Source organism: Sinohyriopsis cumingii, chromosome 18, assembly GCF_028554795.1.
Source record: "Sinohyriopsis cumingii isolate HCF-2022 chromosome 18, ASM2855479v2, whole genome shotgun sequence".
Lineage (NCBI taxonomy): Eukaryota > Metazoa > Mollusca > Bivalvia > Unionida > Unionidae > Sinohyriopsis > Sinohyriopsis cumingii.
The window spans coordinates 74,614,897-74,641,135 of NC_142978.1; the positions used below are offsets into that span (position 1 = coordinate 74,614,897).

The following is a 26,239-nucleotide window of genomic DNA, read 5'->3' on the forward strand; positions in this document are numbered from 1 at the left end:
AATTTGGTGGTACTGATGACATTTTAAGTGATTTTTTTAAAAGCCAACTGGAAATATTACAGTAGTTATTTTAATGTCTATTTTCAACAAATTGGATATTTCCTAAAGCTCTGAACAACAGCTGTTATTGCACCCATTCATAAAAAACAGGGAATATAATTGTGCCTGACAATAATAGAGGGATTGGCCTTTAACCATTCCTCAGCAAAACATGTACTTTAATATTAAATGAAAGACAAGCTAACTGGGTCAAGGAAAATGATATTCAAGGTGACAAACAAGCTGGTTTTAGAGGTGGATATTCCACTGTAGGTAATATATGTACTCTAAGCAATTGGATATTTACATTTGTGAGGAAACAATGAGGTAGGTTTCAAGCTCTTTTTGTTACTGTTGTTGTAATGGGGTTTAATGCCATTTTTCAGCACAAGATAGGCTATACATAGCAGCCAATGGTGGAGGAAGAACCCAGAAAAACCCTGGAAAGAACCACCAACCCATGAGAAGCTACTGGCAAGCTTTCTCAAATACCCACATTAGCCAAGCCCGTGACTCGAACCCATGCAGACAGAGGTGAGATGGCAGTGATCCAAAACGGTAAGTGCTTTAGACCACTCGGCCACTCGGGGCCCCCTCTTTTTGTTGATTATGAAAAAGCATTTAATGATAATGATATCAGCTAATTTCATTAAAAATTACTAAATGAAAATATTAGCAATAAAATGCTTATGATACTGAAAGCCATATATGCAATGCTTAAAGCTTGTGTGAAAATGCCAAATGGTTTGACAGAAGCATTTAACTGCCCAAATGGGGTAAGGCAAGGTTGTGTTATATCACCTATTTTATTTGCATTATTTCTAAATGATTTAAAGACACATATTTCTAACCAGAATAAGTGTAGCATTAGAATTTGCTTATTTATTTGCACTGTTGTATGCAGATGACTTGTTTGCACTTGCCAAAAATGCTATTCAGCTTAAAAAAATTCTAAATAAACTAAAAGAATACTGCAACATCTGTAAACTAAAGATAAACTTGTGAAAAAGTAAAATCGCATTTGTTTTTTAAAACAGGGTATATTTGAGATTTTATGAAACTTGGTATTTTGGTGACTGTCTGACAGAAATGGTAACTAACTATAAATATCTAGGTTATGCATTTTCTTCTAAAAACTCATGGTGTATATGTCAAAAAATGTTCCCAGCACAAGCAGCAAAGACACTTTATAGTATGAAAAATTGGCCCACCCATTTTGGTAACAAAACTCTTTTCCAAATATTTGATATTAAATAGCACAAATTTTGAATTTTTTTTTACACTGAAGCTGTACATATGTCATTTTGTAAATATGGTATTGGCATTATAAAAATACACTCCAAATGCTTTTATCTATGAGTTAGGTAGGATGCTAATGCAAGTAGCAAGATATAGTAGAATTCTTACAAATTGGTTCAAATTATTGAAGATGACTCATGATAGATTCCCAAAAACAAAGCTATAACCTACAACTGACATAGGGTGAACATTGAATGTTGAGTAAATAAAGTTAAAAATATACTGGTTTTATAAGGAATGGGAGAAGTTTGGGTTAATCAAAGGGGTGTGTGATGAGTACCTCTTTTTCAACTTATTTAAACAATGCTGAACAAAAATTTTATACACGAATTAAATGGAGAATTTACTTCAATGGATAGACTACAATTATTATTAAGATCAGAAATGATTTGGGTTGTCATTACTATAGAGATTGTTTAAACTCTCTCTACTATGTTCGCTTACTATCTATGCACAGAAATGAAAGCTTTCCTATAATGGTGGGTTAAAAGTACAGTAGAACCTGTCTTGAAAGACCACCCCATTCAGCCAACAAATAATGGTCTCTCAAGATGGGTGGTCTCTCATAACAGGTCATAACACTATATAATCAATAAATCTGTGCATGGAGATTCTAGTCTCCCAAAACAGGTGTTCTCTCATAGCAGTGGTCTCTCAAAACAGGTGTTACAAATCTCCTATGCTGAAAGACTATGCCCTCTTTGTGCAGATATAGATGAGTTTCCCTTTGCTGTTAAATATCCCATGTATAATATATATATATATATATATATATATATATATATATATATATATATATATATTGAGAAATGTTTAATTCCATTCATACATTTTTATACTGCAAATCACATAAAATTTTATAACTTTATGCAAATAAACTCTAATAATATTAATATCCTACATAATTTTGCTCTTTCTTTAGTGAAATCTATAAAAGTTAGAGTCAGTGTGTTAATCCTAGAATTGTTATGTTGTGTGGTTGTTCCATATTTTGTCAAAATTGTATATAATCTGGTCCATGGCCTGTGTTACAAAAATAATGAAGATTATTATTATTATGTTTCTGCAACATATTTACCTTGGCAGACTATCAAACAAAATCATAAAATATGTTTATATGTTTTTCTCTCTCAAAGTTATGTTCCAAACAAGATTACTGTATCCTGCTGACTTTAATGCATAAATAATGTTAAACAAAATCAGCGATGACTCATAGGAAATATCAATGATCTTGGTTTGTTTTGCATGCCATTACAAAATACTAATTTAAAACTTAAGTGACTGCTTACATATGACTGTGACAAAGCGAACTGACTCTTTGTTCAGTCAGCTTGTATTATTAGCCTTAAAAACAGCTGTTTACATTTCGAACAATATCTGGATTACACATTGCTCAAACTAATGATTAAAAAACAGCTGGTTCAGTTGTGAGGCTGGTGATGAATAGGGAATGAAATTGTGTTTCATGTGACTATTGTTAGAAACAAATGAACAAAAACTCCACCACACTTTTGAATCTGACATGCTGACTAGTTTTGGAGATCAATTCACATAATAAACCTTTATTTAAACAATGCCTTTATCATGACAGTTTAATTGGCATATATGCAAAGGTCACTGTCAGTGCTTTCTAGTGACCTCTTGTAGCAGTGAGAAACCAGTTTGGTTTAGAAACACATAGCCATTGACTGCAAAGTGTGTGAGGGTTTTCAAATTAGCTGCTGTAGTACACATACTGGCAGCCAGCTTAGCACCATTTTCATTTAGGACATAGCAAACAGTAGAAGTGTTTTGTTTAAAACCCAATATCATAATCATCATCCATTCAGGGTAAGTAGTTATAACATGATTTTTAACAGTCAGCATTGGAGCAGCATTTAGCATTTGAAAATACTCCATCATAATGATCACCCCCTCAAGAGTAGTGACAACAAGAACTATGTAGCAGCCATACTGGATATACAACTGACACAATTTTCATTTTGGACAGTGCCATAATAAGTCAAGTGGCGAAAACCCCATGATGATATAGTCTTCAATCTGGAGAGGAGTAGAGATGACACATTTCAAGATATGACTTTCCATTCAGGAAGAGCACCAATAACAAAATTTTCAAGATGGCTACCATGGGGCCATATTAGATGTCAGATCAATACCATTTTCATTTAGGACCAAACAGCCATAATTTTAAGTCTTATGGTGAAAGCCCCAAATCAATATGACTTTCTGTTCAAGTAGAAATGGCTGCCATGGCATCCATACTGAACATCAGATAGCAATATATCCATTTAGGACCAGCTAGAAATCCCAAGAAGTCTTTTGGCCAAAACCCCATGTTGATATGACCATCTACTCTAGAGGAGTAGCAATAAAAAGATTTGTGAAATGGCTGCCATGGTGGCCATACTGGACTTCAGATAAGCACCATTTTCATTTAAGACCAAATAGATTTAATAGGAAGTCTTTCAGTTGAAACCGCATGTTGATATGACCATCCATATACAAGGAGATTCATGATTTTCATGACAATGGTCATACTGAATGTCAAATCAGTACCATTTTCATCAGGACCAACGAGACATGATAAGAAGTATTTTAGTGAAATCCCCATGTTGATATGATCATCCGTTCAGGAGTAGTAGTGATAACAAGATTTTCAAGATGGCTGCCATTGTGGCTATAGGACTCACGGTACTAATTCAGTTCCCATAGTAAACCTATGCAAACACCATGATATTAAAAATTCAATAACTTCAAATTTTTGAGTGATCATGATCAGACCTATATTTATCAGTATAGATGAAACTTGAATATCAGCTTCTGTGTAGAGGAAAGGATATGAGCCACAGCATTTTCTGGACCTGCATGTGTTTGAAACATGTGCTTTCAATTCCACACCAAAGAGTCAGGTGCTAATTTTAGTAAATTTTAGTAATGAGTGTTCCAAACTCAAGACTATTAAAGGACTTAAATTCCATCAATAAAACAATGTCTCTATTTTTTTTTTCCTTACAACTAGGATAAGCTCTCAAAAGATTCTTTTTCTAAAACATAGCTTACATTATTAACCAATCCTGGTCAGCCAAACTCATATATATATTCTATTTTATGTCCACCTATTTCCAGGCTGGTTCCCATTTTTCCATTCCATACTGGACATTAGATCAAGAACTTTTTCATTTATGACCAACTAAACATCAAAGAGGCCTTTTAGCAAAAGTCCCATGTTTATAAGACCATCCATTTAGGAGGAATAGTGATAAGATTTTCAAGATGGAGAATGTGGTGGCAATATTGGATTTGTGAGCAGCACCATATTCATTCAGGACCAACCATACCATGGGATGAAGGATGCGTGCAAAGCTTCATGGTAATCTTTCAAGTAATTCATGAGCAGCAGCAATAACAATCCTGAGCTAACAGACAGATGGACACTGGATAACAGATGACAGATGGACAGAGGATGACAGACAACTGACAAAGGACCTCAGACTATTCCATAAGTTCTTCTTGTTCATAACCAGTAGAACTAAATCAATTATAAAATATACAAAATGATGAAGTTTGGTGCCAATGCAAATTTAGCACAGGAGAGATATAACTAAATGAGTATGACAATGAGATGATGTGACCAACAGTGACAGAAGCATATGTGACTGCATGTGACAATATTTTCTAGTTTTTCATGAATGAGCATCGACAAAAATACATCTTCAACAACACAATATAAAAATTTCCTATCATCAATGAAAGTGCCCATTTTATCATTCAATAAGTGACTGTGCTTGAAAGAGAAACTGTGATTAGCCCAATCAAAGAGTATGAAAGGCCAAGTTGGGTGAATACTGCAAGAAAATTTTACTCATGCTCGCTTTGAGTGGTTAAGCAGTTTTATGCATAACTGCTAGAAACATGGAAATCTTTTCAAAGGAAGACAAAGTGTGATGTTAGAGCATCATGGATTTTGTACCAATGCTTGCAACGATGAAGTCACATTTGTACACAAAATTCGTTCCTCCTGTGATATGTCTGACATACTCAGATAGTGCAGAATAAATTTACTCTTATAGATCCTATACTTAGACTTAATTTTTCATATTGTCAATAGCTGGAGTGAATAGATCCTATACTTTGACTTAATTTTTCATATTGTCAATAGCTGGAGTGAATAGATCCTATACTCTGAATTAACTTTTCATACTGTCAATAGCTGGAGTGAATAGATCCTATACTTTGACTTAATTTTTCACAATGTCAATAGCTGGAGTGAATAGATCCTATACTTTGACTTAATTTTTCATATCGTCAATAGCTGGAGTGAATAGATCCTATACTTTGACTTAATTTTTCATATTGTCAATAGCTGGAGTGAAGGATTAAACCCAGTGGGAGTAAACACATTTGCATGTGCAAATAGTTTGACATCCTATTATAGAAATTGTTTTCTACGTATTGTTAGTCACATTAATCATTTAGATATCCATTTCTTTTCTGTCTTTATATGTTTCCATATGTTTTTGGTTTAACACCATTTTTCAGCACATATCGGATGTAAATACCAATAAAATCAAAAGGACATTACAAAATACTGTAGTGATTTTACCTTTGTCCAGAGACTCCTCTCCATTTTCAATACTCTGCATGTTTTACACAAGAACTTACTGGCATTCATGTTCAGGCATTTATGTCAGCAATCATAAGTTCTAAAACTGATGCTGAAAATGTCCCACACTAAGTTAGATCCTTGTCAACACGAGGAAACTTTGATATGCAAGTTTCTTTCCTGTCTAGTCTTATTTCAAGAGTGTGCTGATTAATTCACTTTAATCACAGAAATTTGTATTTACTATAAAAATGAGCAAGATCTATGTACATAAACTGATTATTTTATCCTCATCAATAATCTGAAATTGACAGCATCAAAAAATAATTCCATTGATCATTGACTATATTATACACAGGAATATGAGCATTATAAAAATAGTTGGAACAACATAAATTAAACAATTCCTGTTAGTAATTTTGATATATGTGTATATGAAAGAAAATGTCTCAGTCAGACTGTCTCTGATTCGTATAGGGATAAGAATCTGTGTTTCTGAAAATAATTATGAAAAGGTGAAATTTAAATGATGGAATCAGTTCTAAAATGCACAATTATATCAAATTCTTGCATAAATGCCCATGTTTGATGACAAATGAAAATAATTCTGAAAGATGTATATTTGGCCAAAAATTATGCACACATAAAACATGAAATGATGCACTGTCATAAGACAGACAAAATGTTCCTCACGTTTACAAAGGAAGTACACATCTGATTTTTAAGGTATCAGTTGAATGTTGACATAGATGATTATTTGCAGATGCACAGTCTGTACCAGTGCATTATTGGATTACAGATCTCTGTCTACCCTGATCACAGATTGGATTAATGAGCTCAGTCTACCATGCTCACAGACTGGATTACAGACCACAAGTCTACCCTGATCACAGATTGGATTACAGATCTCAGTCTACCCTGATCACAGATTGGATCACAGATCTCAGTCTACCCTGATTCACAGATCTCAGTCTACCCTGATCACCAATTGGATTACAGATCTCAGTCTACCCTGATCACAGATTGGATTACAGATCTCAGTCCACCCTGATCACAGATTGGATTACAGATCTCCATCTACCCTAAACATAGACTGGATTATAGATCTCGGTCTACCCTGATCACAGACTGGATTGCAGATCCCAGTCTACCCTGATCACCAATTGGATTACAGATTTCAGTCTATCCTGATCACATATTGGATTACAGATCTCAGTCATCCTTGATCACATATTGGTATGCAATTTAGTAAATACAGGAGATAAAGTCTTGTCATATTTTTAACCTGAGTGATATTTTATCAAAGTACTGTATTTTCTATGTGCTCTTTTATCTGAATGCTACTATTACTGTCATATGGAATGAACTGCCCACTGAACTTAGACACAAAGACACAGTGATCACATTCAAGAGGGCTCTCAAAACTCGCTTATTTCGACTGCAAGAACAAACTTAAAGACCTAATAATGTTTCCTACCTGAAATATTCTCAGCATGTTTTTTATTTTTTAATGTTTTTCTTTAATGGTGTTTGTTTTGTAATAATATTATTATATGTTTTTTATCTTATAGGTGTTGTCTAATGTTGTAAAGCACTTAGAGCTTCTAAAGATTAAGTGCTATACAAAGTCCTCATTATTATTGTTATTATTATTATATGTTACCATGGATGGGAACAATTCCTTGAAAGTTACTAAAGTTTATCCAAAACTTAGGCTTGTGTATCAAGTTAATAAGAGCTAAATGCATCTGGAAATGTCCTTGATATGCATTATTACAATTTACAGAATTATTTCAGTGCAAGGTTTAAGACACTATCTTTTGACCTAGGTGCAGATTTTTATCTGCTTTTAAAACCTGAGTATACAAGTATATTGATTATTATGTACCCTTGATTAACATCTTCATACAGACTCAAAAGTAAGTGCATTGCACATGTCTGCTCTCAGGCATTCTGAATTAGGCCAGTTTTCACACAGATGAAAACCTGTGTCATCAAAAAAATAAAATCAGTATGGTCTTACTCACCGGGGTCCTTTAATCTCCTCCTTAACATGTCTGTTCAGATGCAGGGTTTCATGAACAATCTTGGCAACCTTTTCATTGGTATATGTGATGTAACACAGCAGCTGATCCTCAGGCTGCCAGAGAAATAGCGCATCTTACACAAGTGCTTACTCAGATTCAAAATTTATAAAGCAAAGTTTAATAATGCTATATGCCATGGCAGCAAATGTCACATGTTACGATTAAAAAATAAACATGAACCTAGCATATCGTATACTTGTCAAGGCTTTATACTGCTACATAGTGTTGCTAAAAATGTTGTGTTATACTACAGTGTTACAGGATCAGATCCTATTTATCATAGTTGTACATGTTTTTCATTGCTAAACAGTGTTGCTAAAAATGATATAATGTGTTATTCTACAGTGTCATGATCAGATCCTATTTATCATAGTTGTACACATGCTTTTCATTGCTAAACAGTGTTACTAAAAATGTTATAATGTGTTATTCTACAGTGTCATATGATCAGATCCTATTTATCATAGTTACACATGCTTTTCATTGCTAAACAGTGTTGCTAAAAATGTTATAATGTGTTATTCTACAGTGTCATATGATCAGATCCTATTTATCATAGTTGTACATGCTTTTCATTGCTAAACAGTGTTGCTAAAAATGATATAATGTGTTATTCTACAGTGTCATGATCAGATCCTATTTATCATAGTTGTACACATGCTTTTCATTGCTAAACAGTGTTACTAAAAATGTTATAATGTGTTATTCTACAGTGTCATATGATCAGATCCTATTTATCATAGTTACACATGCTTTTCATTGCTAAACAGTGTTGCTAAAAATGTTATAATGTGTTATTCTACAGTGTCATATGATCAGATCCTATTTATCATAGTTGTACATGCTTTTCATTGCTAAACAGTGTTGCTAAAAATGTTATAATGTGTTATTCTACAGTGTCATATGATCAGATCCTATTTATCATATTTGTACATGCTTTTCATTGCTAAACAGTGTTTCTAAAAATGTTATAATGTGTTATTCTACAGTGTCATATGATCAGATCCTATTTATCATAGTTGTACACATGCTTTTCATTGCTAAACAGTGTTGCTAAAAATGTTATAATGTGTTATTCTACAGTGTCATATGATCAGATCCTATTTGTCATAGTTGTACACATGCTTTTCATTGCTAAACAGTGTTGCTAAAGATGTATGTGTTATTCGACAGTGTGTCATATGATCAGATCTAATTTATTATAGTTGTACTGTACATGCTATGCTAAACAGTGCTGCTAAAATTAGGGCAAAATTGTTGTATAACCTTGTTTTTTTTAGCAAGACTGTAAGATCAAAACTAAACTACTATCAAAAATAGATGATAGATAAGTCCTCTCCTACTTTTACAGAACAAAATAAGAAATAAACCTGTCTTTCCTAACTCTGAGCCATTAACCTCCACAAAGTAATAACATGCTTGTGACTCGACTACAAATGCATAGAATTTCACTCTTTTATTCAAGTAGCACTGAAATATAATTGCAGACATAAACAAAAGTTAAAGTCTCTCGAATGGATTTATGCACCACTCTCTCAAAAGTATTGCCAGGAACTATCTTCGTTTAGGACTAACTAGACATCATCAGAAGTCTACTGATGAAAATCCTGCATGAATATGACTTTCTTTTCAGAAGTCTAAAAAAAAACACATTGGAAGGTATGCAGGTTTGAAATTATTTTTTGACAGTAAAACTTCTTTGAATATGCAATAGGTTCTAGATGAAATTATTACTGATCTGACCACAAATATGACTTCGCTTTTGTAAAAAGTTTTGAAACCTGACCTACCATGTATACTCACCTAACTTCAAACTGCGCTGACCCAGATCTGATAACACATAATGTGCTTGCAGATTTGGGGTCTATGTAGTTTGTTTGAAGTAATTATGGAAGAAACAACACAGACCCTTATCTACAGGTACAGTATGTGATGACTGATTAGGATCTATGTTGTTTACAGTTGGACTTATATGCAAGTATATATTGTACTTGAGTCAGCAGATCTGTGCACTTTGTTCTACCTAAAAATTTCAATAAAACAGTGTAGAGTCAGATCTGCCATGGCATTATGCAATCGCAGGATCTCCAGTTCAAAACCTCAAGTATATTTTTATTGTTGAAATTTAGGACGGAGATAAAAGAAACTGATGATCTTGAACCGAACAAACTTCTAACCTGATTCTAATTAAAGTTAAAGAATGTCAAAATTTCCTTGGAGTTTCACACTCAGTAAGTTTTGAGATAACAAGACCAGTTCTGGCTGCTCGGTCTACAGTTGGGCAATGTAAAGGGGGTGAAAAATCTCTAAAACTTCAAGCACCCACTCAGGCAAATAGTTCAAATCAATAATATATACTTAAGTTTGAAATTTATTTGCGAAATAATTTCCACATTTTTTATTCCTATATTTTCACATTTGAAAAATATATTCTTATATCATAAAAATATAAGATTTCTCGTTATACCATAACGTATGCCTACAGATTAAACCTGCAGCAACATTTTTTTTTAGCTTGAACAAATACACCTCTCCCTCAAAAACCTGTGCACAATGGGATCCAAAAACATAGACTGCACTATAAGCAATGGCACAAGTTGCCAAGGGACCTCCCCAAAAAATCCAAAAGACATCGAGAAAACAGCAGAGGTTGGGAACTGGGCTGTTTCATAATTAAATTCTCCTTTTATAATCATCTTGGGAATAATTGTCAATAAAGCACTTTTCTGATGAAGTTGTTTATTATTCTGTATAAATTACTTTAATTTCAAAATGTCCAACATCTGAAAGATCGTTACATTATTCCAAATGGTTTCAACAACCACCATGTGTAAGAGGAACATTTGAGTATTATGTCACTGCTTTTTGTTTTGTTAATTAGTCTGGTTCCTGTAGTGTTATCTGATAGTACTGAGTGAAACAAGGAGTCTGTGAAGCAGGGAACTAGACTAACTGTTGATACACTACCAAACAAGATTCCTTTTTTTCAAAAACAAGTGACATTTATTTTTTGAGACATTTGTTTCCTTGAATATTGTTAATTACGGTGTACTAAGAATGTCGTTTGGAAAGAAAATGTAACAAATTATATGACTTCTAATTAAAAGTTGATATTTCATAATGTCAATTAAAATTTCCAGGTACCATCTACCGTTTTTGACACTAGAACAAGTGATATATCAGTTTCCATTACTAATTTTGATTGTGATTTTCTTCAAGTTCAACAAATAGGGATAAATTTTGGTGTATTTTCTGATTTTAAAAAATGGGATCCATGCCATATTCCCCATTACAAGTGGTTCACGAGTTATCAGGGCACAAGTTATTGAGGAAGTGGTATAAATGGAAACTGTATTTCAGACATAGAAATTAATTTCTGCTAAAGAAATATGACTCATCACTGTCTACATCTCTCTTAAATTACTTTCCCTTACTTCCTTGACCACAATCATAAACCTGCTGTGATGCATTGCTGAATAGGACTTGGTTTGTTTTCAGACTGGGTCAAATAGTTCACAAAATGTCACAAATTCACTACAACAGATTAGGTCAACCCAGTCCTACCAGTTACTGATATTTATATGATCAACTAAGGAAAATGAGGTGATTTATGAAAAGGAGCATGGGGTGTTTTGCTTTAGAGTGAGTTTAATCTTCAAAGCTTCACACTGGAGAAAATATGGTACATAATAAAAACAAAAGTTTCTTTCCTGACATAAATACCAAATATATTTCATCTTGAAGTATCAAAAAAGTTTTATTTTAACTTGTGACTTTGCCACTCCTTAAAATAAAATGTTTTTCATAACACATGATGATATCCAGTACGTTCATAGGAAAAGAAAATATCTTCTATTTACTCAGATAGAATGATCTCTTAGTCAAACAGCTATTACAAAAATATAAAAATTAACGATGTTAAAGACCTAAATTCAATTGTGTGAATGGTTGTTTTTCAAAACTTATTTTGCTCCCCATCAAACACCTGTTGTAAGTAATTAAAAACCAAGACAAGTCTGCTCTCCATCTGGTCAGCATTTATTAGTATTGAAGAGTTAAAGCAAAGCACCTGTATGAGATTCACTGAAACGATGGAAAACAAACTTCTGACAGAAAGTATGAGCTTTCAATGAACAAAATCAGAAATAGTCTCGCAAAACATTAAAAAGAAACATTGGTCAGCCCTGAAAAACAACACTCTCCAAACGACCAAGTGATTTAAAAATTCATCCAACCACTGAATCTTTTCACTTGCCATATAAAGTTGCCAAAGTGAATTTTTAACCCTCGATATGGTATACATGGGTATAAAGTAAGGTGCACTCCATTCACTGGCCAAGAATTCTCTTTCAATAACATTCTCTCTTTACCTTGCACTTTGTTTCCTCATGAACTGTGATGCAAAAAAATAAACTTTTCTTCCCATTTTCGAAATTGGAAAGATACAGGTGTACAATAAGCTTAAATGAAGATGCTCAATAATTTTTTAATAAAGAACACAGCCTTCAGAGGTCATGTATAACTGATGTTGAGCATTTATTGTCAAACAAATCAAATTTTAAGTACTACTTCAAAATTCATGTATTACTTAAAGTACCTTCAAACTAATACAAAATCTGAACATATACCCCTCATAATAAAATAAAATAAAATAAATGAGCATAACTGTATCTAAAATAAGCTACATGATTATTTATAACATTTACTAGCATAACGTTTGTGAACAAGAAAGCTTAATTTTATCTTACAAATGTTTCTTTTTAAAATACTATCCACAAAACTGAAAAAGTGAGAAACAATAATGGGAAAAATTGAGACTCAAAACAAAGATGAGTAAATCTGAGATTCTAGACAAAGACAAATAAAACTGAGACACAACACAAATAAGAATACTAACTTTGATCCAGACTTCATGGTTCAAGAATGAGAAAGGCACAGGAGGGTTGTCTCCATTGGAAGGTGTGGTTTTTGAGTAGTCGATTGTCGTGCCATCCAACCTTGGAGGTGTTCCTGTTCAATGACAAAGGAGAAGATACTTTAGTTATTAATAAATCTTGATGTTCTGAATTTCTAACAAACTGCTGAATAAGCTTCCACACCAATTTTTTCTTTATTGTCTTTAATACCTTTTTGTGTCAAATAATGAAATATACCAAAAGTATATTCCAGGTAGACATTTTTGCAAATATATTTTGCATAAATGTTTACGCAAAAAGGAAATACATGACAATTACTTTGATCTTCAAATCTATTTATATGTAAACAAAATAAAAATTCAATGAGTTTCCATGGACCCACTTTATTCCCCCTGCCCTCATCTGTACCAACTAGATGGCCATATAAAAAAATCACACTTAACTATTTGATAGGCATGATATAACCAATAACGTACTAAAGTGCCTTTCTGACCCACAAATATAAACCTTCTCCGCATAAACTCACTTATAAGTTGGGTCCAACTTAAAACAACATAGACCCCAATTTGCCACTGAATAATGCTCCTGCAGATCAGGGTCTCTGTTGATTGTTTGGCTGATTAGTCCAAACAAACTGGCTAGACCCAGATCTGCATGGAAATTATGGGTCTGTGCAGTCTGTAACTGGACTCAACTTATAAGCAAGTATATATGGTATATAAATTATGTGTCCTCCTACTAATGCACATACAAAGGTAACTAAAAACGCAATCCTCAAAATGTCACTACATTGCACTTTTATCACCTCATTGGTGATATCACTTTTGGAACTACTTTTTCCATTTAGGAAGTATATCATTCTGTCCTTGTGTATGTTCTTCAGGTCTGTATTTCCACAATTAGGCCTATTTTATTTTTCTCTTCTTTTTACTCTCTCTCTCTCTCCATCAGGATGAAAAGATCTTAAAATGTGCAAATACTGCTCACCCAATAACATACAGTTATGTAAACAATGAAAAGGTGCCATAAATGAAACAAAAACAACAACAAGGCTTCATGTATAACTTTCTGATAATTAGTGCTCCACATCAATCATGCAAATTCACCTGACCTATTGCTAATCTCTGTCATCCATACAGTATCCTACACCTGACCTATTGCTATTTGATAGTCTGTGTCATCCATACAGTATCCTACACCTGACTTATTGCTATTTGATAGTCTGTGTCATCCATACAGTATCCTACACCTGACCTATTGCTATTTGATAGTCTGTGTCATCCATATAGTATCATACACCTGACCTATTGCTATTTGATAGTCTGTGTCATCCATACAGTATCCTACACCTGACTTATTGCTATTTGATAGTCTGTGTCATCCATATAGTATCATACACCTGACCTATTGCTATTTGATAGTCTGTGTCATCCATACAGTATCATATAACTGACCTATTGCTATTTGATAGTCTGTGTCATCCATACAGTATCCTACACCTCACCTATTGCTATTTGATAGTCTGTGTCATCCATACAGTATCATACACCTGACCTATTGCTATTTGATAGTCTGTGTCATCCATACAGTATCATACACCTGACCTATTGCTATTTGATAGTCTGTGTCATCCATACAGTATCCTACACCTGACTTATTGCTATTTGATAGTCTGTGTCATCCATATAGTATCATACACCTGACCTATTGCTATTTGATAGTCTGTGTCATCCATACAGTATCATATAACTGACCTATTGCTATTTGATAGTCTGTGTCATCCATACAGTATCCTACACCTCACCTATTGCTATTTGATAGTCTGTGTCATCCATACAGTATCATACACCTGACCTATTGCTATTTGATAGTCTGTGTCATCCATACAGTATCATACACCTGACCTATTGCTATTTGATAGTCTGTGTCATCCATACAGTATCCTACACCTCACCTATTGCTATTTGATAGTCTGTGTCATCCATACAGTATCATACACCTGACCTATTGCTATTTGATAGTCTGTGTCATCCATACAGTATCCTACACCTGACCTATTGCTATTTGATAGTCTGTGTCATCCATACAGTATCCTACACCTCACCTATTGCTATTTGATAGTCTGTGTCATCCATACAGTATCATACACCTGACCTATTGCTATTTGATAGTCTGTGTCATCCATATAGTATCATACACCTGACCTATTGCTATTTGATGGTATGTGTCATCCATACAGTATCATACACCTGACCTATTGCTAGTCTGTGTCATCCATATAGTATCATATACCTGTTGCACTCAACAACAAATGGTACACATTTTTAAGAAAACATCTTGATTACATATTGTAATAGAATTGTTTCAGTAAATATTTTCATCACCATCATAATCACGTCTGAAAACAATGGACAAATCATTCATTGATTAGTGTCAATTTTAAACCAAAATGATATTACAATCATAATTTGGGCCCCATGTCTGTTACCAAAATAAGACTCCAATCCTGCCAAAATTCCAGGTCCGAATGCAAAGATAAACAAAAACAGCAGCAAACATCCTTACCAATAAACTCACAATCATTAAAATCTGTTTCTGTTGGAATGTTCTGTCATGTACCTGTAATACCCGCCCACCCAGCAATATTCCCTGTATCAATCTGTGCAAAAAATGTGTTCATGAAAATATAAACCTCCTTATTTTCGCATGACAACATTCATTAATTAGACAAAATACACAATTTGAAACATTATATGTACAATCTAAATTTGTAAAAAGCCAGTCCTAAAATTATTGTAATATTTCAGAACTCTTTCATCAATGTAGTAATGCAGCCATTAATCGCTTTGACACAGAAATGATAAATAAATACATCCAAACCAAAGGTTTTGTCTTTAAAAAGATGTAATAATAAAAAATCTACATTATAAGTAGATGTAAGGAAATATTTCACCGGTAAAGTTTAAGTATTTTGTTTAAAAAATTTCCACTTCACCCATATAGTATGTCCTTATATCTACTCAAAAAGTATATCCTCTGTATCTTCCAAATTCTCAAGGGAAGGGATAATGATTAGGTCATAGAATTGAAGACTTCATGAGTTTCTTTACATTTTTCTGTCCATTTGCTCTGTATAAGACTGTTCGTCTTTTGTATACATAGCAAAAGCAGATAACTTCTTAATTAGAAAGACAATACACTCCAATGAAACTGATTTACTTTAAAAGTTCTTCAATGTGCATCCACTAATGAAATCTTGTCATTCATTCATGGTATACTCTTTTGAAACTTCCTTGCATAAAGCTAATAAAGGAATGTCTACAACATCCAAATACTGTATATCTCTTTTGTAAAAATTAACTTTCTCGAAAATTCTTGAAATATTTCTATGATATAGGCTTATTTATTTTAAAAGCTTTTGTAACTCACTTAACCTATTTCTCTACGATAAGCCAAGTAAGCTTACCTTATATTTTTGTATGGTTTAATTGACTTGTAATATGAAGATACATCGATCTAATCAAGCCATTTAAAAAAATGAAACAGTATTGGTTTATATCATCGTATACTGCAGAGTTACAAAATCACTCAGCATACTTAAAATGAGAGTGAAAATTCAGCCAGTCGAGTGATTTTTGGGGATAAATACCTGATGAGGCAGGATATTTTCAGAACAAGATACATTACTGAAACTTTTTGAGGTTACTTTCCCCTAAAAATGCCCATTCAAGAGCTCCTATTATCAATTTGGAAAACAGAATCTGACAGTTTTGGGAAGTGCCAAGATACATATAAGCATTTCTCATGATGCAATCATACACACAACTGGCTTTGTCCCTATAATCATAATTACATGCAAGCTACTCCTAATGGCATGTCATCATATTATCAAAATGCCATCTGTGAAAGCAATCATGAGGCTTTAATACTATGGATATTCAAACATTCTTGATGAAATCATCTTTTGACATGAATATGTTGTTGGAGGGTTTAACGCCATTTTTCTGCATACGATAGGCTATACATGGTGGCCAGTATTAATGGTGGAGGAAGAACCCGGGAAAACCCCAGAAAGAACCACCAAGCCATGAGAAGCTACTGGCAAGCTTTCTCATATACCCACATTGGCTGAATCCGAGACTTGCAACCCATGCAGACAGAGGTGAGATGGCAGTGATCCATAACGGAGAGCGTTTTAGACCACTCGGCAACTTGGGGCCCTTTGACGTGAATAAGAGACAGCAGCTGGAAAATGCAGGTGAGAAAAAGAAATGGAAAAAACATAATCTTCTTCTGATCCTGAACATGGATCTTCTGATTTACCAAAGTTGAGCTGATGTGAGAAAGAAACACAAGTATATAAGAGAGAGAGAGAGAGAGAGAAGAATGGCTAAATATTAAACTTGGGGAGGATTTTAAGACCTTTAGAGAATACCAAATTTTGCAGCTGCAAAGAATATTCTTCAAAGGAATTAAAATGAAAGATGTTAGTTTAAAAGAGTAACCCTGAAAGCAAATTTTAAGTAAATTGTTTTTCTCTGACAACACTTACCCAATTAAATTAACTTTTTAGGATATTAGTCTGTTATCTTGCAAATCCGGCCCTAATAAAATCGTCTCTCAAATAGACAATGGGCAATAGGCTGTGTTGATTGTTTTAATTGGGTTGGGTTACAAGTTATCTGGGCTGCTGCCACCAGACTTACCAGGTTTAAGGTTTGCCTCTGCAAAGCTAAATCTCTGAGATAAAAACTCAAGAAATCGATACCCAGATGGACAAAATGCTGGGATGGATGGAGGTCAGACTTTTCCCAGTTCACCAGAAAGGCTAGACAATCTAAATGTGAGAGAAGATTATTTCTGCCTTAGAGTGGAACAGAAGCATATGTTTCTGGAGGATGTCATCCAGGTGTGCTGCCATCGTTGTAGATGAAGTCATTCAGAACATGGTGACAACACAATCCATAATCTTGGTAAAACCCTAAGGCGGACATTGAAACCAAAGGGTAGGATTTTGAGCTGATAAACCATGTTGCACTAAGCAAAATGGATATATTTCCATGACACAAGGTGGATAGTGATGTGAAAATATATGTCAGTCAGATCGAGACTGATGGCATATTCATCCCATCACATGCAGGGACAGATTGATCTTGCCGTCTCCATCTTGAATTTCGGTAGAAAAATGAATTGGCTGAGCTGACTTATATTGATCATCAACCTAAACTGGCCATTTGCCTTTTAAATAAGAAACAGCCTTGAATAAAACTCCTGTTGTCTCCACTGCTTGTTTTTCGATGAGTGAATGTGTTCCCTTGGTGTAGAAGGCATCCTTCTCTGATCTGATGGTAAGTCCGTGAAAGGGGACAGGAGGAAAAGTGAGGGGCTTGGATAAATGAAATCTGAAGCCCCTCAGAAATGACCTGAATCACCCAATCCAGTGAGCCTGAAAATGAGTCGGCCACCCACAGGTAGACTGCCTGCAGGCGGTGGGGAGTGTATGTCAGTGTTTAGAGTTAAGAGGCTTGAAGGCAGAGAAACTTGGTTTCTTACCTCCTCTGTATGTTTGCCTCCTAGCTTGGTTAGACTGCTGTCTTCTGGCATTGGGTTGGGATCTACACTGCAGATTTGACTGAAAAGATCCCTTGTCCCTAGTCCATTTATCAATCCTCCACATTGGTGTGAGCTGACTGTTTTGAAACAACTGAGTAGGTTGAGTGGCAAGTTGGAGGGGCAGTTCCTGAGCTGCCTGCCTCTGAACTTCAATTCTGCCTCCAAAAAGCAATAATGACTCAAACGTGGTTGTCCATAGAGCCAGGGTATCATGAGGTTTGAGCGACATGGACTGCAGACATGTGTCACATTGTACCAGGTCTAAACTGGCCTAAGCAGTCAATGCATTGCATGGTGAGCTGCCTGGTTAATTACTCTAGCAATCCTGGTCATCACCTCCTAAGATTTCTCCTCAAGTTAGAAAATTGCCAATAAGGCAAAATCTAACATTGAAGACGTAGTGACTACATTCTGGACTAGCTTGACGCTGCATAGAACACATTTCTGTACATTTTATAAAACAGTGCAGCAGACATTTAACAGCGGCTAGATTTTTGTCAAGGTCCGAGAGATCAGTACTAATGGTGCCTGAGCGAGTTTTATACCAGTGAGATGAGAATGTCTCTGGAACATGACTTTCTGAAAATAAAGTCTTATAATTCCCTGGATCACCTATCCTATCCAAAGACAGTCATTGATATCCTTAATTTTCACTGATTGGGGAAGAAGCCAAAAGAATGACATCTCTTCCTCCTCATCAAGATATCCTGATGCTTCAACTTTGTAGTCCTGAGGAGTGATACGGGATGGAGGACATTCTGAAGTTGCCAACATCCTATAAATTTCCTCAATTCTGGCCTTGATGCTAAATTCAGTCAGTTCCATTGTTGTATCTGAGTATGGTTGATTTGAAGGAGCTGCATCACAGTTGCCAACATCCTATAAATTTCCTCAACTCTGGCCTTGATGCTAAATTCAGTCAGTTCCATTGTTGTATCTGAGTATGGTTGATTTGAAGGAGCTGCATCACAGTTGCCAACATCCTATAAATTTCCTCAACTCTGGCCTTGATGCTAAATTCAGTCAGTCCTATTGCTGTATCTGAGTATGGCTGATTTGAAGGAGCTGCATCACAGTCACTGTGTGTTAAGTCCTGACCTGCAGCTCTGGATAAGTCATACCAGATGGCATCAGTGACAGTTCTATCCTCTTTGAAAAGTGGCACTAGCTCTCACATATGGATAAGCAATGAGCATATGGAAGTCTGACACTGCTGGAACAGCCAGCTAGTTTGCCTGACATATAGCCTAATGATGCTGGCGGTATGGTTCGGCTGTCACCAGTACCTGCTGTGAAAAGGGCCTGGCTGGATGGAAAGACTTCTCACTGAAATCTCCATCATAGTAAGGCATATCACCAATAGTATGGCTAAGTGGATGGATCCGTCACTAAGATCCTCGTAAATCTTAGTTGGCCAGACCATTTTATCAAAAAGGTCCACATGTTGGGATGGCTGGATGGCCAGTGATGACCAGACAGCCAGTGACGGCTGGACAGCTGGTGATGGGAAGGCTGTATTATGAACTGGATCCATGGATCTGGTACAAACCCAAACATCTGGACTCATAGGCCTAAAGGCTAAGCTTGGACACGCAGGGGGCTTAATGCCCATTGGGCAGCTATAACACTCCTCCCAATGAATAAAAAAAAGGCACAGAATTGAGTGAGGGAAATAAAGGTAATATAGGGCCTGATATCAATAACTGCATCATCGTTTCCTGGACCAGACGAGGCATCTGTTCACAGGCGGATGGTTCTACCATTTCAACATTATCCTCCTCCCCTTCCGCTTATGTTACTGTGGCTAACAGTTGCAAGTAACGAACTTTTTAGATGGGCGGAGGACCCAGTGTCCCCAGACTTCTTCTATCCACATCAAATTTAGAAGAAACTGTAAAAATAAAATCTATATAACCTGTAGAAGAATGATTGTCTAACACAATAAATCCAAATTTAAAATTGCATTATCCAATTTAACACTAAGATGGCTTGGATTGTCAGAGATAAAATGTACAGTGTTATCAGTACAACAATGCAGCTCAATAACAAGCACCACCGGGAAGTGGCAAGAAGAGGTAATGGGCAAGAATTATTGCCCTTTGTTTATATGATTTTGTCTTTGGAGAGGGCTGGATTCATGAAGTAGCAGGCTAATACCCCAATGTTAATGTGACTGGGAAATGTATTTGAAGGAGAAATGGCATAACAGTATAGCACAAAAAAGAATATACTTAAAGTGTTTGCGCTTTTATTTCTATTCCATTTCAAATTGCAATAGCAGATGCATTCAAAAGCATGGTAAGTAACAACTCTGTCTGTGAAAGTCAAGAATTTAAGCACTTGCCTGGATGAATGAGTAGGTTTAAAAGAAATTTTCAGTCGCTGTACTGAATTTGCAATCTAATATGCAAGGCTTGATTGAGCTAATGTCATGAAGTGGAGACAGCACAAGTTTAAAAGACCACCAATAAAGTTACCTGTTTTCAGTCTGCCCATTGTGAATCCAGCATCTTCCAAGCTTTTGGCCAGGCCAACTGATGGAGCATCTCCAATTCTACCAGCTGGAATTCTGGTCAGGCCCATGTTTATTGTGCCTCTCAAGAATGTACCTGTAGTCAAGACAACAGTCTTTCCCAGTATTACCTCTCCATTTCCTGGTGAAAAAAATCAAACTAAAATGTAAACAGCCAGATTACATAGGAGAAAGATATTGATCAGATATCAACCCTACAAGAAGCACACAAAAAAGCAAGGAATTTTTTTCTCCACTTGTCTGATTTATTTGCCTCTTTTAATTCATGCATCAATATAAAAAATTGTATGACCTCATGTTGTACAAATTCAGCAAAGATGACAAATGCATTTGAGTGTTAGTGGACACACAGCACAACACAGCTCTATATGTACACAATGCAGTTATTTATACATGTACCTGCATGCAAATTTACATGACCTTACCTGGTCAGCTCTGTTGATCTGTGACCACTGATTTCTAACCAATGGATTACCACATGCAAATCAGCTGTGTACCTAATGTTATCTAAACATTCATACCCACTTATCACTGACAAATTCAAACTGTCCACTCTCAGGGACCCCTGGGGTGGCAGCAAAGAACGACTACTCCTCATGCAGATGGTTACCATGTGGGCAACATAACTGGATAGTTTTATGAAATTCCACCCAGTCGTTAAGGAGATTTGGTAATGGACAGATAGACTGACAGACATACAGATGGAGGGTATCAATTTATCCCCAAGGCCATTTTGTAAAAAAAACAAGAACAAAGAATGTCTATAAGACAAATTTATGGTGAACAGGCTATTTATTGAACATAAGAAATTACCCACATCTCAAATAGGCCAATACTGTCATTGGTCCCTATCAACTATTGTATCTGGCTAAAGTACACATAACTGTCTAATTTGCCTTTAGCACTAAAGCCACCCCAGCAGATCAATGACTTGATCTCTGTAAACACATCTCACTGATTATAAGATGATCAGCTTATTGTTAACCATTGCTTACTGACACGGATTAGTGACTTGATCTGTGTAAACACATCTCATTGATTATACAGGAGACCAGCTTACTGCTGACCACTGCTTACTGACACAGATCAGTGACTTGATCTCTGTAAACACATCTCATTGATTATACAGAAGATCAGCTTATTGCTGACCATTGCTTACTGACACAGATCAGTGACTTGATCTCTGTAAACACATCTCATTGATTATACAGAAGACCAGCTTATTGCTGACCATTGCTTACTGACACAGATCAGTGACTTGATCTCTGTAAACACATCTCATTGATTATACAGAAGACCAGCTTATTGCTGACCATTGCTTACTGACACAGATCAGTGACTTGATCTCTGTAAACACATCTCATTGATTATACAGAAGACCAGCTTATTGTTGACCATTGCTTACTGACACATAGAAATAGATCATAGGAAGGATTAGCTGCAGCATGTCCTTTCAACTGCTTTCTGTAATTTGCTGCAGTGCAGCTCAGAAGAGACAGATGTTCATTTGCATACTGTAGCTACAGTACAAATAAGGTCTATTCAAACAATTAAGTGCCACTTTCCAGTGAAATCAGATTTAAAAGTGAGTTTAGTCTTGTCAGTATTTACAAGTGAATTAAGATATTTAATCTTGCAGTGGAGACATTTAGGAAAAGGACAGCTTATTTGGTCAATAGGACTGTGATTTTAATTGATTCACAGAGGAGGATATTGAAGTTGCCAAAACTACTAGAGGGACATTTTAACTCATCTGACGATGTACAGCAAAATTTATGAGGACTGTTGAATATAATAAGACTGATGCTGACATCGTCCAGTTCTTCTTAAGCGCCAAATGAGAAAAGTTAGATTTTAAAGTATTTTCTTTTATTAGTGTTGACTTGTGACTAGTAGCAAAACACAACTGACCAATTTTGTACGTCAAAGTCAATTACTTTTGCTGATCATTTCTTGTAAAATTTCTCTGAGATGGGCATTAAAAGTTGTTCTTTGTCAAAATATGTGGGTCTACATGTTACTTTGGACCAAAGTAAACTATACTGTGGTGCTTTGTAACATTGACAGCCTAAGTAAAGAGTAATCATTAACCACATCACCTAATGACACAACCAAGAACTCTGTAATGAAGACATCTTTAAGCAAATACAGCACAAGCACTTAAAAGATATTACCTAAGAATTAAATTCACCAAGTCGATGACTTTCACATTTATGAGTGAAATCACAAGGCTTTTATAGTTTAGTTTTGAACTGCTATAATGAAACAAGAAAACTAACTGACCTATGGTCACTTTAGCATGTTCTGAGATAGAATTTATACATACTGGATAGGTAAACACTAAATGGCTTCCAAACTCAATTTAAGAATGTGAGGTACATTCCTACAGTGATGGACTTAATAATGAGCACTCATTATTGATATTTTTTAACAATTATGTGATGTAAAGACCACTGTCCAGTTTGTAAATGAACAGCAGTAGATTGATAAGAACAGATCAATCAATCATATTTTCTTGTAGATAAAGATGACAGAGAAGACTGAAAGAGATTACCAATTAACAAAATAATTACCCTTTCAAAACGAGATGACCAGAGGCTTTCCGCACAAATATAAATGGTGATAATTTTTTTCATAATCTCCTGTTGAAATTACCTCATTTATAAATTTCCATGATGGTAATAGTTTAGGTAAGTTTTTAACTGAGGCAACAAATAGTTTTATTTTAAATATCAGATTTTATTAAATATATACTTAGAAAACAATACATTGGCCATTTAACATAAATCTAATCATACATCTGTACTTTTTTGTAGCCATTTTAAATCTGAACATCTCTTCGTGATTCAAATAATACAAATACTTCCAAATATGCATTAAAAAAACAAAAAAAAAGAATTAAATGATCAAACACCTATCTGGATGGTTATTAATGGCAGTTCTTTTATTTCATAATCTCCCATTTCATTATTGACACCTCAATTAAGCACTTGTCCAAAGTTAATTACTATTTATAACATATCCTGAACAAAACAATACATTGGTCATCAAATGTATCTAAATCATACTTATGTATAGTTTCAAAGCCATATGAAATTGAAACCTCTCCAATTTTTAACATTTTTGGATAAAAATAACGCAAAGATAAATAAATATTTTTTTTAAAACACATTAATAACATATAATTTTAATTTCAAATTCTTTTTTGTAAAACCAAACACATAATTTTTTATTTTATTTTCAAATGCAAATCTTTTCAGTAGAATTTTTTTAAACAAAGATTTAAAGGATTTGATAACAATGCTATCCATGAAAAATATAATACATCTAATTATAATTTTTATAACTGGATGGTGTATAAAAAATTATATAAAATATGGTAGCATTTTTTTATATCTTACTATGACTGTAACCTCTAACCTTCAGTCTTCAGAAACTATAGATTTTTTTATTACTCTAAGCACAAGGCATCCACAAAGTTTGGATAAGCAACTCTAGAACAAATGTTATACTGCATTAACCATTTTCTCTTTGATACTCTCACATCTGTTGCTCATGGTGTCTGGTCTAGAACAGAAGTTATTGTGCAACAGCCACTGTACTTTCCATTACAGTGACTGACCTTTTACTCCAAAATCAATAAACGTCTTTTTTACCACCTGTAAACCATCCATATACTTTGATGAAGGTATACAATCATGAACTGAAAATGTTGTGCTGAAACCAATTTTCTTCTTTCAATCACAGTGATCCTGACCTTGACCTCCTGACCCCCAAATTTATAGGGCTTCTTCTTTACCCCAAGTGTAAACCCTCCACAAAGCTTGGTTACTGAGGATTGGGAAGAACTCAAATTATTTTTGGTAACAGACAGATAGATGAATGGATGGATGGAAAGATGAACAGACAACATCACTTACATGTGAACCTCCTGGCTGGGAGGGTTTCCTCCCAGGATCAGGATTTTTTCCCCATTCTTCCTGTCACTCACTGAAACCCCATGCACACTCAAAATTTATTATTAAGAATAATAATATTATATATATAAAAAAATGTATTATACATTTTTAAAAACTACATAACGGAAATTTTTTAAATTTGTTTTCACACCTTGGTTTCAATGTAGTATATTTAGAGTAAAGACTTCCTGTGATGATGTGACAGGCACATGCAGGGTGATCATGATACTTCTGTTGCTAAGGGCTGTTTCAGTAAAACATACATGGGACCCAGGGAAGGCACTTTTAATGTAGGATAGTCACCCATAGATGTAATTCAGAATTTTGCATTGTTTTCAGATGAACTCTTTGGGTAATTTGAGTACCTTGGCATATATTTTCTTAAAAAGTGCCTTCCCTGGGGACCATGTATGTTTATATGGAAAAGCCCTAATTCAAAAGAAAATAGATTAATCACTGGATTATGCAATTCAGAATGGATTGAAGTCTTTAATGGCTTATGGCTGGACCATTCCTGTAAAGTTCATTTTAAGAAGAACTTCCCAAATTCGACCCAGACAGTACTTATCACAAGCAGTTCTGGCAGACAGTCAGAAACAAATTAAACTTCTTGGCCGACAAATAATAGTTGTATTTGCATTGTTACATTCCAATGCAGACAATGAAAGGACATATTCCATTCTGAGGAAAATTTAGGTTACCTGAAGATGAAAACTGGATCAATTAACAATTCATCAGATCAGCAGCAATGAGGACTGCCACAAATATAATTCAAGCGACGTAATACTAAGAAAGGCTACAAATGTTTGTGTTACATATAAGGACAGTATGAAAGACAACATATTTCATGAAAAGACTGATGTAATGAGATGATGTGAATATTTTAATATAGATTTTTTTTTCAATAGTTGTCATTTTTGTCCCTTTGAAACTGCTCCACTGGCCTAGTGGTTAGAGCATCTGCCCCGGATGCAGGAGGTTGTGGGTTCAAACCCTGGCCAAGTCATACCAATGACTTACAAAAATGGTACTAACAGCTGCCTCGCTAGGCGCTCAGCATTAGAAGGTTAGTGTAAGGACTGGTCGGCATGGTGTCAGGATAATGTGACTGGGTGGAACATCGTGCTACATGTCTGTGGCATGATGCCCCAGTGCTAGACATCACTTTAAACTGCCACACTGCAGACATC

At 35.0% G+C, this 26,239-nt stretch overlaps 1 protein-coding gene across 2 annotated transcripts in view; it reads right to left on the reverse strand.

The window, feature by feature from the left end:
* LOC149776990 (5-taurinomethyluridine-[tRNA] synthase subunit MTO1, mitochondrial-like) overlaps nucleotides 1-26,239 on the reverse strand; it is a 281,547-nt gene that overhangs the window by 233,009 nt on the left and 22,299 nt on the right. For both annotated transcript variants that reach the window (XM_089941729.1, XM_089941728.1), the window contains exons 6-8: nucleotides 21,035-21,211; nucleotides 12,926-13,038; nucleotides 7,969-8,081 (exon numbers count right to left, since the gene is read on the reverse strand). In XM_089941729.1, coding sequence (XP_089797855.1) covers nucleotides 7,969-8,081; nucleotides 12,926-13,038; nucleotides 21,035-21,211 — 403 coding nt within the window. The remainder of the gene's footprint in view (nucleotides 1-7,968; nucleotides 8,082-12,925; nucleotides 13,039-21,034; nucleotides 21,212-26,239) is intronic.